General features: G+C 41.9%; 2 protein-coding genes across 10 annotated transcripts in view; one reads left to right on the top strand and one right to left on the bottom strand.

Moving 5' to 3' along the window:
* The window catches only part of NARF (nuclear prelamin A recognition factor), a 34,435-nt gene extending 33,015 nt beyond the window's left edge, over nucleotides 1-1,420 (bottom strand). Inside the window, exons 1-2 of one of the 6 annotated variants that reach the window (XM_039501246.1) lie at nucleotides 606-629; nucleotides 151-197 (exon numbers count right to left, since the gene is read on the bottom strand). The gene's annotated coding sequence lies outside the window, so the exon portion shown is untranslated. Of the gene's footprint in view, nucleotides 1-150; nucleotides 198-390; nucleotides 537-605; nucleotides 630-1,210 lie in introns of those variants that run through there. The other 5 variants (XM_039501247.1, XM_039501252.1, XM_039501250.1 and 2 more) reach the window with 5 other exon arrangements.
* Nucleotides 1,421-1,607: 187 nt separating this feature from the next.
* Nucleotides 1,608-11,718, top strand: LOC120383300 (cytochrome b-245 chaperone 1). 4 transcript variants are annotated; one of them, XM_039501256.1, is made up of 7 exons: nucleotides 1,608-1,779; nucleotides 3,023-3,153; nucleotides 4,389-4,430; nucleotides 5,820-5,893; nucleotides 7,638-7,734; nucleotides 8,793-8,937; nucleotides 10,316-11,718. In XM_039501256.1, exons 2-7 carry the CDS (start codon nucleotides 3,069-3,071, stop codon nucleotides 10,443-10,445), a joined length of 573 nt encoding a protein of 190 aa, XP_039357190.1. In that variant the 5' UTR covers nucleotides 1,608-1,779; nucleotides 3,023-3,068; the 3' UTR covers nucleotides 10,446-11,718. The 4 variants fall into 4 exon arrangements, with proteins under 4 accessions (XP_039357190.1, XP_039357191.1, XP_039357192.1 ...); XM_039501257.1 differs by having other exon boundaries at nucleotides 3,027-3,153; XM_039501258.1 differs by lacking the exon at nucleotides 1,608-1,779 and adding an exon at nucleotides 2,187-2,357 and having other exon boundaries at nucleotides 3,027-3,153.
* The last annotated feature ends 1,897 nt before the right edge of the window (nucleotides 11,719-13,615 follow it).

The raw sequence follows: 13,615 nt of genomic DNA on the forward strand, positions 1-13,615 counted from the left end.
TCCCCCCAAAAGCCATGAGATTGGCTTTAAAATCATAAGATGTACAAAAATAATAATTTTGAGATTCTTATTAGCCTTCTGGTTTTGGAACCTTACGGTTTGCATTTTTAAGCTTTTCTACATAACCATGAGGACTAGAAACATACTTACAAAAATATATAAGATGAGATCATCATATAATATCATGACTCCAGGAGCTGGGGGTTTAAGAAAAACATGAAATATTGCAAGACATTTGATAAAATTACAAGAAGTGGCAACACTGATACAATTTAGCACTAGCTTAAAAGTGCAACACAAAATATACTGTTTCTAATAAGAATTCACAAGGTATAGTAGCCTAATTTCTTTTACTGGACTAACAGAAAGTATATTTGCGTGAATACAAACCTTTGAATCAAAGTGCTGTTATCTATCTCCAAATTCATGCAGAACTAGCTGTTCATATATAGACACATATATTAACAGCAAACATAGAAAAACAGTGTTTTTTTAGTGGTTAGAATAAGGAACTAGTAGTCAGGATTCATGGGTTCTATTCCCAGCTCTGTGACCTCCCGGGGCTTTGTTTTCCTCCTCTCTTAAACAGAGATTACAATACCCACCTCCATAGGGTTGTGAAGCTTTGTCAATGCACATAAAGTACTTTGGGATGGCAGGTGCTATAAGTGTAAGCTATTATGTGGTCACCTTGGTCTCCTTGGTAGCTGTATAATGCATGCACCACTGCCAGCATGTGGCCAGATGCTATGCTACAGAGACAGCTGTGGTATGCATACTCTGGCTGAAAAGGGCTGCCCATAGCATAAACAATAGGAACAGCTGTTTAGGCCCTGGCTTCCCATGGAAGAGCTGAAATTCTTGCTCTGTTACCTCCTAGGAGCGGCGGATTCACTCACCAGCACATTTCTGACTGTCTCCAACCACAGCAGGTTTCAGAGTGGTAGCTGTGTTAGTCTGTATCAGCAAAAATAACGAGGAATCCTTGTGGCACCTTAGAGATTAACTAATTTATTTGGGCATAAGCTTTCATGGGCTAGGGCCCAATTCATCAGATGCATGAAGTGAAAAAAATACAGGAGCAGGTATAAATACATGAAAAGATGGGAGTTGCTTTACCAAGTGTGAGATCAGTCTAACGAAATAAATCAATTAACAGCAGGATACCAAGGGAGGAAAAATAGGTCATGGTCCACTGCCTGAACCTCACCAGCTCTAGTTCCTGCAGACTGACCTCCATCAACAAAACCATCCTCCTCCCTCCAGGAGTCTCTCTGGCTCTACAGTGTTTACCTAAGGCCTTCACTGCAAGAGTGCCTCAGCCACCATCTTGGAGTTGGGTAGTAGCTGTAAGACCTTCACTTAACAGGCCATCTTGAATTTGGGCGGGAAGGAGTTAATGTAAGACTCCATCTTGGATTTGGGCAACTGTAAGACCTTAATTTAACACGCCATTTTGGATATGGGCGGAAAGGATTTAAAGTTGGTCGCCATCTTGGATTTAGGCACCAAACCCATACACAGAAGTTAGTGGGTAGTTTCGCTGAGGAAAAAAATATTACTTTTGCCCGAAGTAAAAATGGCCGCCGAACTTCCGGCGCTATTTGCGTATCGACACTCTAGCGCGCGGTGTTCAATCTCTGCTGTGATCGCGGAGGGCGCTCAGGTCCAACGACTCTATAGTGTGGCACCTCCCGGCCGGATTCGGGAAGTAAAGTCCGCGGCGAGTGCCGTTCGGCGCGCGTCCGTGTGGGGCTGGGCTGCTGCGGGAAGGAACCGGTCAGTGACTGTGCGGGGGATGGAAGTGAGGCGGCCTGTGTGGGGTGCAGGGCTGGGATTTGGGGGGATTGTACAGCGTGGGGGGCCGGGGGAGCAGGCTGCATGCGGTTGGGGTGCCTAGATTTCGGGCGGGTTGCTGGGAACTTGGGGGGGATGCGGCTACATGGGAGGTGAGGTGGTGGGGAAACTATTGTCTGATTAATGCATCAGAGGGGGCTCAGTCCAAGCACATCTTTGCTTTTCTTGTTGGGGCAGCTGAGGCTGGGGCGAGGAGCAGGAATTAATCACCAATGGAATGTTGGTAAAACGACAGGAGCTGCATCATGCCAGGAATAATAGGATGGGGAAGGAATAATGTGGCACCCCCGCTATTTTCTAGTGAATTATAGAGCAAACACAAAACAGTGAATCCTCTGCAGTTCTAGACCAAAATATTTGTCACCTAGTATCCGCAGGGAAAGACGACGAGCTTGCTTTGGGCCATGTTGAGTTTCAGTTGACAGCTGGACATTTGCTAGGAGATGTTAGAAAGACTGGGCTAAGATTTGATTGGAGGGCGACCGATTTAGAGCAGAGAGGTAAAAAGGGCGGAATGATTCTGTATTAGCAGAAATTAATGCAGGATCCTGACTCACCTTTGGCTGTTTCACTGTCAGGTTCCTATGCACCTGCCACTAGGAAGTATTTGAATCACGTCCATGGAATGTTTTCATTTAAATTAAAAAAAATCATTAATATATTTCTGTTTAGGTTTTATAATTTTTTTAAACTAAACTTTGTGTCTAAAGGGCCCCACAGTAAAAGTATGCTTCATGCAGTATCCCAGATCAACAGGATGCATAAGGAAGCAAGATTTGGTCATTTCTGTCTTCTCAGAACCTGGATGTGCATGAGGCTGTCTGGCTCTGTTTGCTTCATAATGTCAATTTAAAACACTGTTGAGTGTGTTGTAAGGAATGTAGCAGCGGCCAGCACATCCCGCGGCCCCTATTGTCCTGGAATGGCAAACTGCAGCCAGTGGGAGCTGCAATCGGCTGAACCTGTAGATGTGGCAGGTAAATAAACCGGCCTGCTGCGCCCCGCCCCACCAGGGGGCTTACCCTGGCGGGCTGCGTGCCAAAGGTTGCCAATTCCTGATCTAGATTGATGTGACTGAAGGTTGTTAACAAATATTGGGGCATAGAAAGGAAGGACAAAGGGTACAGCAATAACTTGTAAGTTCTTACACCTTTTCATTGTCCAGCTAGGTTTCATGGGTGTTACTAGGCTGTAGGGAATTTCTCCTGAAGATGTACATGTTGCTTGAAAACCGCACAAGTTCCATTCTTCATTTGAAGAGATCACCTGGCATCAGATCTTGGTCTCTCTTTGTTGGTAAGACACTGATGATTCTTCCCCATACATGAAGAGATGAATGATTAACTTGGACCTGCTTTTCCCAGGCTTGTATTTTTATGCCAGCCACAAATAGTGTATATAGGACTAAATCCATTTAAATGCATGTTTTAAAGGAAGCGGGTTACAAATGTTTCCTGAGAGAAACCTCATTAGGATGACTTGTAAGATTTCTGGGAAGTATCATTTGGGAAGGTGAAATCACTTCAACTTTAGTCTCCACTGACCCTTATGGATAGCATGAAGACACAGCTGACTATCCATAAACCCTTGGGGAGAAATCCTGGGTGCGCTGAAGTCAGCAGCAAAACTCCCATTTACTTAAATGGGCCCAGGATTTCACCTCTGGCATTTAGATAGCATTTCCTGTCTTAAGGGGACTGTGTAGACGTAAAGTATGAAGCCTTACAGCATCTCCTGCAAGTTAGGTATGGTGTTTCTATCCCTCTTTTACATATGGGGAAACAAAATCAAAGAGTGGGTAAGTTGTTTGCCCAAGACTACACTGAGAGTTGGTGGTAGAACTCAGGAGATCCTAGTTCCCAATCCTATTTCCCAGTCTACTAGACCATACTGCCTTTTAATACTGTAAAGACATTTTATTAAACGGACAGCCCGGGTCCTCATTATAATTGAAATAAGGTATTCCAGTGCATGAGCTATCGTCCAACAATTTTCTTGGATATGTGACAGCACTTGGCAACCCTTATGACACAGGTGTACCCCAATAGTGCATGCACAGGTTTCTGTTGGTCCCACAGAGCACGGTAGGCTATCTTGCAGCTAAGAATAGCCTTTTTAATATGCATGTCCTCAGTACTCAAAGTAGTGCTGTCCTTGGGTGGAAGCAAGGTTTAGTGGTTAGACTTGCTGGGAGTTGGAACACCTGATTCTGTTCCTGATTTGGTCACTGTCTTGCTGCCTGACCTTATGCAAGCCACTTTTTCCTATCTGTTCCTCAGTTTCCCCATTTTAAACATAGGATATAATTATATGAAAGAGAGAGAATTATATTTTATTTAATAAGAAATGCTTTATTTGCTCTCTACATTGAGTGATGGTAACAATCAGAAGGGACAGCAAAACTGCAATCAAAGCTAGCTCTTCTTTCAGTGAGAATTAATGGACATAACTTGGGTGTGTGTATTAAATAAAGGAATTTTTAGATATCTTCAGTTGCATGTTTAAATCATACCTGTCCCCTCTCTTTCCAGGAATATCTTCCATAGGTCTGGCTGCTGCTTACTATAGTGAAGGTAATTGTCAGTTACACTATGGAGAGTTTTATTCTTTCCTGTTTTTTAATTTTCTTTCACCTGATGATTTTCTCCCCTGGCTTCCACCTGATCCTCCTTAATAGCTTGTACTTTTTTTTAACTAATAAAGTGCCTACTGTAAACTCTAGGAGCTGGTACAAATCTTAAAACTTAGCAGCATCCCATTGCCTTCACCAGACTTTACCCCATGCTCTTCTATTTTTCTCCTTCTTTAGTTATTTCCGCAGCTCCTTTCCAGCTTTGCTTTCCCACATCCCCCGAGTATTTATAACAGTGATACTTAGCACTCTGTAATGCTTTATGTTTCAATGCATTTTACAAAGCTTAGCTAGTAGATTCTTTTAACTCCACTGGGAGGGTAGGTATTGTTAAAATTCTGCCAGCAAACTGAAGTGTGTCCCATGCCTCTGATGGAAGTACTCCTCTCTGGATACTACTAAGTCACTCCTGCCAGAGAGAACTAATCCTAGGGGCTCATCAAAAATTGCTCTTTAGAAGTATTTTCATCTGTTCTTTTGGGAATGGATCAGATTGCACCAAATGCCCCCCCTCCCTCATCATAAATAAAAAGCTGCAGAGCATCCTGTAAGCATCCCTCTTTGTTTCAAATGATACAATTGGACCAGTGCATTATATTACCAATATAATCAGTATATTTTTCCAGGACAAAATACAGTGAAACCTATATGAGGCACCACCTGTAAAAGACAATATCCTTTCTTAAGAGACTGCCCTGGAGTCTCCCCAAACACACTGAGCCCAGTTCTGCTCCATCTTTAGTAAAATACCTTTGTTAAGCAATTGATTGTTCGTCCCTGGAGCAGTCACTTAAGACAGATTGAACTGTGTAAACACTTCCAGCATATGACATTTTATATATGTGTTTGGCAAGGTGTGCTGACTGCTTCCTTTGTTGGTCTGAAGAAAACATGTTTGTTTCAGTAAATTAATATCCCCAGTCTCTCACCCTTGTTCTCTGGGTTATCACAGGCTAAGGAGGAACGCGTTTATAGGAGCTCCTGGTTAAAGTATTTCAATATCTCAAGTTCTCAGGAAAAAAAATCATATCCACAACAGAACTATGTACAATCCTGCCAGCAACAAATATGTTGTTAATTCTGTATAGCACTGATTCCAGTATTTTTAAAACAACAACAAAAAACTTTCTATAATGGAATAACTTCTGCTTTTTTTGATCCTGGAAAAACACTATTAAAATACTATATATTACTGTTGAAGAAGAAAACATCTGTCATGAAACGCACATTTCTTTCTTAATTTGCTCCCAGAGGGGGTGTGTGAGCTTTTTTACTATCTTTTGCTTGCTATTCAAACAGTATTTAATACTGTGTATCTTGTATTGATCAGACAGCTTGGGATGGAAACTCTTTTATATAGCTGGATGTCTCTTTGTGGCTGCACAGAATCTGGAGGAGTGGGAGGTAAGACGCATGCTGTGAACTCAGAAGACAGGAAGTGGGTTGTGCTAGCTTAAAGTATTTGTTGGCTGTCGATTTCAGCAGCCAGATGATCATTAATATTGTGTAATCTAAGTAAACAAGTTGCACTGTCAGACACTGTTGAGAAATGTAGCTATATTGGTAACTTATAGTAAATGTTAACTGGGAGGATAATTTTTATACTGATAGTACAGGAAAAATTGTTAAAGATGAATTGGTGTTTAAAGACAAGACTTGGCCAAACATATCTGTTGTATTATTAATGTTTTGTGTAGAATATTTTTACAATTATAAGCTGAAATATTTGCAACATGTGATTTTTCAGCTAAGAGAACAGGAGTAGCACATAAAGTTACTATTGTAAGCTTCCCACACATGCTGTCCCTACTAGTGACATGGGGGGGCCTACCAACTATAGGACAGATCTACCTCCAGTTCCACTCAACATTTCCCCACTCTCAGGAAAGTGCTATTTGTGATGTTTTTAAATTATGTTGACAAGTGTCCATCAGAAATTGGACTGAGGTTACCAACACAAGCAGTTGGAAGACTGTCATTATACTAACCCATGCTGTACTTGAATAAATGACCCAGATGCGAAAGATGCCCTGTTCTGTTACCAGTCCCTGGAGCCATCTAATCCTGGGGATGTTTTCTTTTTAATGTAAATGTCACCATATCGTGTAAACTTTGCCCAGTTGGTAGCTGTCACTGTTATTAATGAAAGGTGTAGGTAGATTTTATGTTCACTGTAGCCTGGGGGGTTGTGGGACAACCACATACACACACACACTTAAAGAGCATGTTTCAGGTTCTGCAAGGTGTGACATCTTGTCTTAAGGCCAGTGATAGCTTACAGTTAAAGGAAAATAAAACCACTTAAATCCTGTCCTGGAAAGAGTGTGTGAGGTTCAGACAAGTCTGGGTTTGAGGGGAAACCAAGAACAAAACTTTGGCTTCATAATCCAGTAATGGGACAGGAGTGAGTATAAGGGTACGTCTATACTACCCGCCGTATCGGCGGGTAGTGTTCAATGTATTGGGGATCGATTTATCGTGTCTCGTCTGGACGCGATAAATCGATCCGCTAATCGACACCCATACTCCACCTCGGCAGGAGGAGTAAGTGGAGTTGACGGGGGAGCCGCGGCAGTCGACTTGCCGCCGTGAAGACAGCCAGGTAAGTCGAACTAAAATACTTCGACTTCAGCTACGCGAATAGCGTAGCTGAAGTTGTGTATCTGAGGGTACGTCTATACTTACCTGCCGGGTCGACGCGTAGTGTTCGACTTCTCAGAGTTCGAACTATCGCGTCTAATCTAGACGCAATAGTTCAAACTCCGAACGCGCTCCCGTCGACTCTGGAACTCCACCACCGCGAACGGTGGTGGTGGAATCGACGGGGGAGTCACGGACTTCGATCCCGCGGCGTCTGGATGGGTGAGTACTTCGAACTAAGGTAGTTCGAGTTCAGCTATGCTATTTGCGTAGCTGAACTTGCGTACCTTAGTTCGACCCCCCCCCGCCCCTTAATGTAGACCAGGCCTTAGTTCGAACCTCCCTGCTAGCCCAGGTCTAAGTAAAACTATTAAGTTCATATTACTATGATAACAGAAACTAACTGCTACAGATGAGTGTTGGGCTGTTTATTTTTTTGGAGGTTGTAAATGCCACCTTCCTACTTAAAAGAAAAGGATACAATTGATGCTGTGTTGCAATTTTACAGGAAGCTGTATTTGACAAGGACAAGGGAAAAGTCTTCCTTAAAACATTCAACCTTTACAAAAAAATACTGACCCTCTCAAGAGCAGGCCAGGAACAAGGTAAGAAAGTAGGTGTTTCTGTAGGTACCAAGTGTTACTCCTGAGGGAATTCTGCACCAAAACATTAAAAATTCTGTGCACAATATTTTAAAATTCTGCAAAATTCTGCATATTTTATTTGTCAAAATAACACAATATAATGTGAACTTATCCAGGAAGGCTCAGTTTAAATGCTGCATCTGGTTTCCACTGAGCGTCCTGCATCTGATTCAATTGCATAGCTGCAGTGACAGTAGTCAAACCCAGGTTAAGTATCTTGCTTGAGGTCACAGTGAGCCTTGGCTAAATTGGAACTAGAACCCAGGATGTTCTTGACTTCCAAACATGTGCTCTTCTTGCTTGACTAAATCAAACTGCTTCCTAATATGTTTAAATAGTTGGGAGCTTTTAGTGGCTTGAAAGCATTTAGAACCTCCTTAAATATTATGATGAAATTTCAAACAGATTTTGGGGGAGGGGGAAGGAAGGAGTGAGTGTTAATGTTCATGAACTTCCCCCTTTTTTTGTGTCCTGAACGATAGGCAAATGTTTTCTTGAGAGTAGGCATTTGTACCAGAAACAGAGAGCAAATGCTAATTAACATGGGGACGCAGAAGCCAGGAGATGCTCTGAAAGTGACTGATCTGAATGGTGAATTTTTCAACACCTGCTCAGTCTCAATACATTTAACAACTGTTAACTACCTGATACAGAAAACAGTTCAAACCCTCTTTAAGAGGGAAAAACAGCAGGAAAGCATAAGTAATAAATGGATGATTTTCAATCTTTGGGCAGCAGTACTAGTTCATTAGAGCAAACTATACCAGTTGGTGCATTCTGCTTTGCATCCAGATCCGGGTTTGTTTGCCCTCACCACAGTTGGTGGTGTTTGGGAGCCCAGAACTGATGCATAGAGCACACCCAGCTGAGTGAGAGGAGGGCAGCAGTACTGAAGCCTCGCTCAGAGGCTCATATTATTAAAGCAGAGAGAGGGAGCTTAGAGTCCCAGTCACATAAGTCAGAAGTGGCAGTGTTGGGAATGGTTGTAATTGATGTTCTTCCCCTGCTTTTGCTAACAGTGGCGGCTTCACTGAATGAGATTCGAGATGTGAACGTGGAAGAGGAGAAAGTGCGTTACTTTGGGAAGGGTTACCTGGTAGTGCTACGATTTGTCACTGGATTTTCCCACCCTCTGACCCAGAGCGCAGTGCTGGGCTGTAGAAGGTATGAGCTATTCTTTTCGATTATGAGTGTGTATAAGAGGAGTAGGTGTTAACTATAGGGCCAATGGCTGGATTATAGGAGGCTGTTGGGAGAATTGTCCAAGCTCTGTTGGGAGTCTTATTTAATCTATTTTTAGGATTATTCAGGTTATGATTTTCAAACCCTTACTGATTTGAGTCACAGGCATTTGAGAATAAGAGCAACTGTGTAATGAGATCTACAATATTAGACATTCTAGGCCTCTAATAGTTGTTTTTATTACTTATAGTTCAATCAAAAGGAAAAAAGGCCCCTTGATTATTGCTGTTATTTATACTGATGACCCATTGTGATGGGCACTGTACAGACACATCATGAAAAGACAGTCCCTGTCCCAAATTGCTCACGGTCTTAGTATAATCAAGATACAACAAAAAGACGAGAACACAAGTTGGCAATGATATTTGTAAGTGTAACAAGCAGCTGTCACAGCCATTGTTGAGTGTTTTGTAGGCCTCGCAGCAGAGGGGTATTTTAATGAGAGAATAGATGGCTTCCATCTTGCTGTCTCTGTGACATTATTTTTATAGCTGTTCTTTTCTCTCTCTCCAGAAGGAAACGCGTGTAGAGGTCACCCTACAGCTTTGCTTGTCAGAAGCATGTGGTGTCTTGAGATAGGTTGAGAGTGATAATGAACGTTACAAAATGTTTAAGGGCTTTAGATAAACCATTTAAGAGTAATTGACTTAATGGGAGATATTAAAATCTTGCATCATATCTCAGTAACAATAGCTTTACCTGTATCAGATATTTCTGTGTGGCAGGAAGCATGCTGAAAGCTAAATAGACTACCCAATTTCAAGTGCATTTATACTCCCTAAAAGTGCTGCTCCCTGTGTGTCTTCAAGTTAAAACTGTGTTTTTGCTTCTCTCATTCTTTCTCCTTCTGTTAGCACTGCTGAAGTAGTGCAGCTATGAGAGTGAGGCAGATTATCTTCTGCCTTGTGCATAATAAGTACAGTTATTAACTAACTGAGGAATCTTTATTACTAGTGATAAGAAGCAGAAAGAATTCTACAGGTTCTTTAGCTTGCAAGGGAATGTAAAGCAGGGGCTGTTAGAAAATATTCTGACCTGTGAATGGAAACCTCCTCTTGTCTGAAAGTCATTGGGAGAATGGCACTCATGAAGTTCCACTTTAGTCACTTTTCTGATTATAATCGCAGCTTGGAAAAGTTGCACACATTTATGAATCTGGACAGGCCCTCTGCGAGTTGCTAATCATAGTCTTATTCCACATATTGACTGGGCCTTCAGATAGATATGTATTCAGCATTAAGTGCTTTTGCTCTGGCCCCACACCTCCATTAATTCGGACATTGTTCGTTCCTTTCCATAGTGATGTGGAAGCAGTTGCCAAGCTCATTACCAGGTTTCTGGAACTGAACAAAGTAGAGAACCATCCAGATCTGTCGCAGAGCAGTGAAACGGAGGCCAGTGATGCAGACGAACCCAAGGACGAGTATTAACAGTAATAATGAAGTAAAAAAAGCTGAGCTCTCTGAATGCTTGGAAGCTGTATTGGCTGCATTGCATCTAAGAAGTCCCCTCATGATTTGGTGGCTTGGTGTCTTCCCTACATGTGTGAATTCCTCTGCTGCGACAGCTGCAAAAGTCTGAGTTGGAGTGCCTGCTGATGCCGAATTGCTTTAAATTCCTGCACCCCCATAAACTGTTCTTCAACTGGAAGCTTCAGTATGGATTTGTTCATACGTGGCTTGCATAGAATCCAAAGCAAATGCTATTTTACTTTGCCTTATAGTTTGTAGGTGTTGATAATGCTGGCTTTGGAACTTTGTCAGCACCTCATAATTATCTAGGAAAAATGATGTACTAATGTATTGGTTTGAACTAGTGGATTGCATTCTACAGTTATCAACGTGATAGTCGCACATTTAAACTTCTGGTTGCTGTAAATATCCATTGCAGGTACAGTGTATCTGGACTTAGGAAGACTGAATTAAGTGACTTTATATTATAATGTCAGATTCTGTTACTCTTTTTTAAAGTAAAACTCCAATGTGATACATATATTTAAATCCTGTCATTCAAGTCAAAGAGTTAATCACGGAAAAAAATTTAGTTTTAAGCATCTTAAAATAGTAAATGATCAAAAAGCCACTATCTTGGCAGTTTTGATGACGCCAAGTACAGTAGGACTGAAAAAGTTACTTACATTTAGAAACCAATAGAAATAAAAAAAAGTTTGAAAGTGGTGGTCCAGAATTTCAGATATAAAATTGGTCTATTTCATATGTGGATTAATTCTTCCTAGATTAGCCAAAGGGGGGTGATTCTTTTTAAATAAAATATAATAGCACTTGCCTTGCAATAGCTTTGAAATGTTTCAATTTCCTCTGCTGCTGTTTTGGAGGTGGGAATTGTCTTCTCCAAATAAAACAGTAGTAGATGTGGGAGCCTCAAGTCAGGCTGTTCTACATATTTATTTAAAAAAAAAATCTGCTATTGCAGGGCAAGTCCACCATGTATGTGGTTTTTTTTCCCTTCAAGTGCCAACTGCTAAAATGAAGCTTCAGCCTAGCTCTATCAGTGTTCCCTATTTTAAAAGTCTTTGGCATATTAGATAAGATCTTTGTAGCATTGGATACTCTTTGTTAAGAAGGACGGGACAGCTAGACGCGTCAGTGCTTCGTGACCAAACCTTACCTCCAAATATGTTGTGATTGTTGTCCTCTTTTCTAAGATCTGTTTCCCATGTGGTAAAATATATATTTTTTGATACATGGTTCTTGCTTTTTATTTTTAAGAGTAGATTTTAGACAAGCTACATCTGCCTTGATCAGAATGTTAAATCTAGAGCTCAAACTCCATGAATTGTGTCTATACCAAGCTGTCATTAGTGAGAAGGAAACAAAGTTGAATATATTGGGCCAAAGTAACTTCAAAATGATAAAATTGCTTGTTTCATAATCTGCCCCTTTTTGTTTAGGAGATGCACCAAAGCATCAAGCCCTGAATATCCCAGCACTCAAACTAGGAGGTGCACTAAACGGGGGGAGGCGGAATAAGATTAAAAATGTTAGCTTTAAACCAAGTTGACATGATATGTTCAGTATAAAGGATAAGCATTAGTAAGTTAAAATCAAATAGTTAACCCAAGGTAAAAAGGGAATGTATTCAAGTGATATTACTTGGTATAGATTATTTAGGAAGCATGTCTTTAGCAGTTCGATATTATAGTTACTGGAGTTTAACTTTTTAATTAGGATTACAGCCTGTTACATGTTGCCTATTAGTATTTTACAGACTGGTATTAGGGTTGATGGTGGTTTGAGTCAGCAGGAGGAGATCTGAAAGGCACACTAGGAATAAAGCCAGACTAGATGCCGACTTTCTTGGCAGTAAGTGTTACGGCAGCAATCTCTGAGGGAGTTGCATATCTGTGCCTGCATTTCTGTTTTGAGGTTTTTTCCCAATTTTAGGGAATAGAGGCAGGCGGGGTGGGTGGGCTGGTGGGGCAAGCCAAGGAGAGGTTATTTATCTTACAGGAACTTCAGTTCTTTGAGATATTTTTGTCCCTATGGGTGATCAACTATAGGATCCATGTGCACCTGAGCACTCTTGACCACAGAATGCAAAGCAGTTTCCACAGGCCCATGCCTGTGCTGAGCAGCACCTTGTGCTCCAAACAAGGGCTTATAAAGGGCGCGGACTCGGTGTCTTTCAGTTCCCTCTTAATCGCAAAGCAGATCCTCCACAACTGAGGGGAGGGAGGGTGGGAGGTGGGGCACCCCTAGGGACAAAACATCTTGAAGAACTCAAGTTACTGTAAGGTAAGTAACCGCTCCTCCTTTTGAGTACATGTTCCTATGGGTGCTCTGCCATAGGAGATTCCCAAATAGTACCTCACTGAGGAGGTGGGTGCTGAGGAAGCAAGTCCAAGATGGTTTGGGGGGACTGCATCACCACAGGTGGTATCATCCCAAGCAGGTAGGATGGCATAATGCTTGGCAAAGGTGTGAATGGAAGACCAAGGTGCAGTCCTACAGATTTCTGTTACGAGAACGACTTTCAGTGGAACTAGAAATGTGGATCGAGCTCTGGTGGAGAATGCTGTAATTCTGAGGGCAGCAGGTTCATAACAGGTTAAAATGCAACCCGAAACCCACTTCAGCAGTCTTTGAGTGGAAGTAGGTTGTCCTTTCATCCTTTCAGCAAATGATACAATCAATCTAGGAAGAGGCCTGGAAGGTCTTAGTTCCTGTCAAGGTAGAAGGCAAGAGCTTTTCTGACATCCAGTGTGTGTAGGCTGCTTTCCTCTCTGGAGGCATGAGGCTTTGGTAGAACACTGGTAGATTGACCTTTTAATTAATGTGGTATTCCGACGAAACTTTAGGGAGGAATGGAGGATGGTGATGCAGTGTAACTGTATTGATAGAAGGTAGTAAATAGTTGGCCTGCCAGAAGACTGAGCTTTCCCATTCATCTAACTGAAATGATGGCTATCAGGAATGAAGTTTCGAGGGAGAGGTGGAGGAGAGAACAGCTAGCCCTCGGTTCAAAGGGTGGTTTCTTCAGGGCTTTGAGAATCAAAATAAGTCCCATGGTGGGTTAGGGCGGCTGGGTTCCATATGGGGGAAAACAAGTTGTATAAGCCCTTAAGGAATCTGACTTTAGT

This window comes from Mauremys reevesii, linkage group 15 (genome assembly GCF_016161935.1).
Source record: "Mauremys reevesii isolate NIE-2019 linkage group 15, ASM1616193v1, whole genome shotgun sequence".
Lineage (NCBI taxonomy): Eukaryota > Metazoa > Chordata > Testudines > Geoemydidae > Mauremys > Mauremys reevesii.

Coding starts and splice junctions, on each gene's coding strand:
- LOC120383300 (XM_039501255.1), top strand. Junction 3,154..4,388: donor ATCTTGGTCTCTCTTTGTTG/GTAAGACACTGA, acceptor CTCTCTTTCCAG/GAATATCTTCCATAGGTCTG. Junction 7,735..8,792: donor AAGAGCAGGCCAGGAACAAG/GTAAGAAAGTAG, acceptor TTTTGCTAACAG/TGGCGGCTTCACTGAATGAG.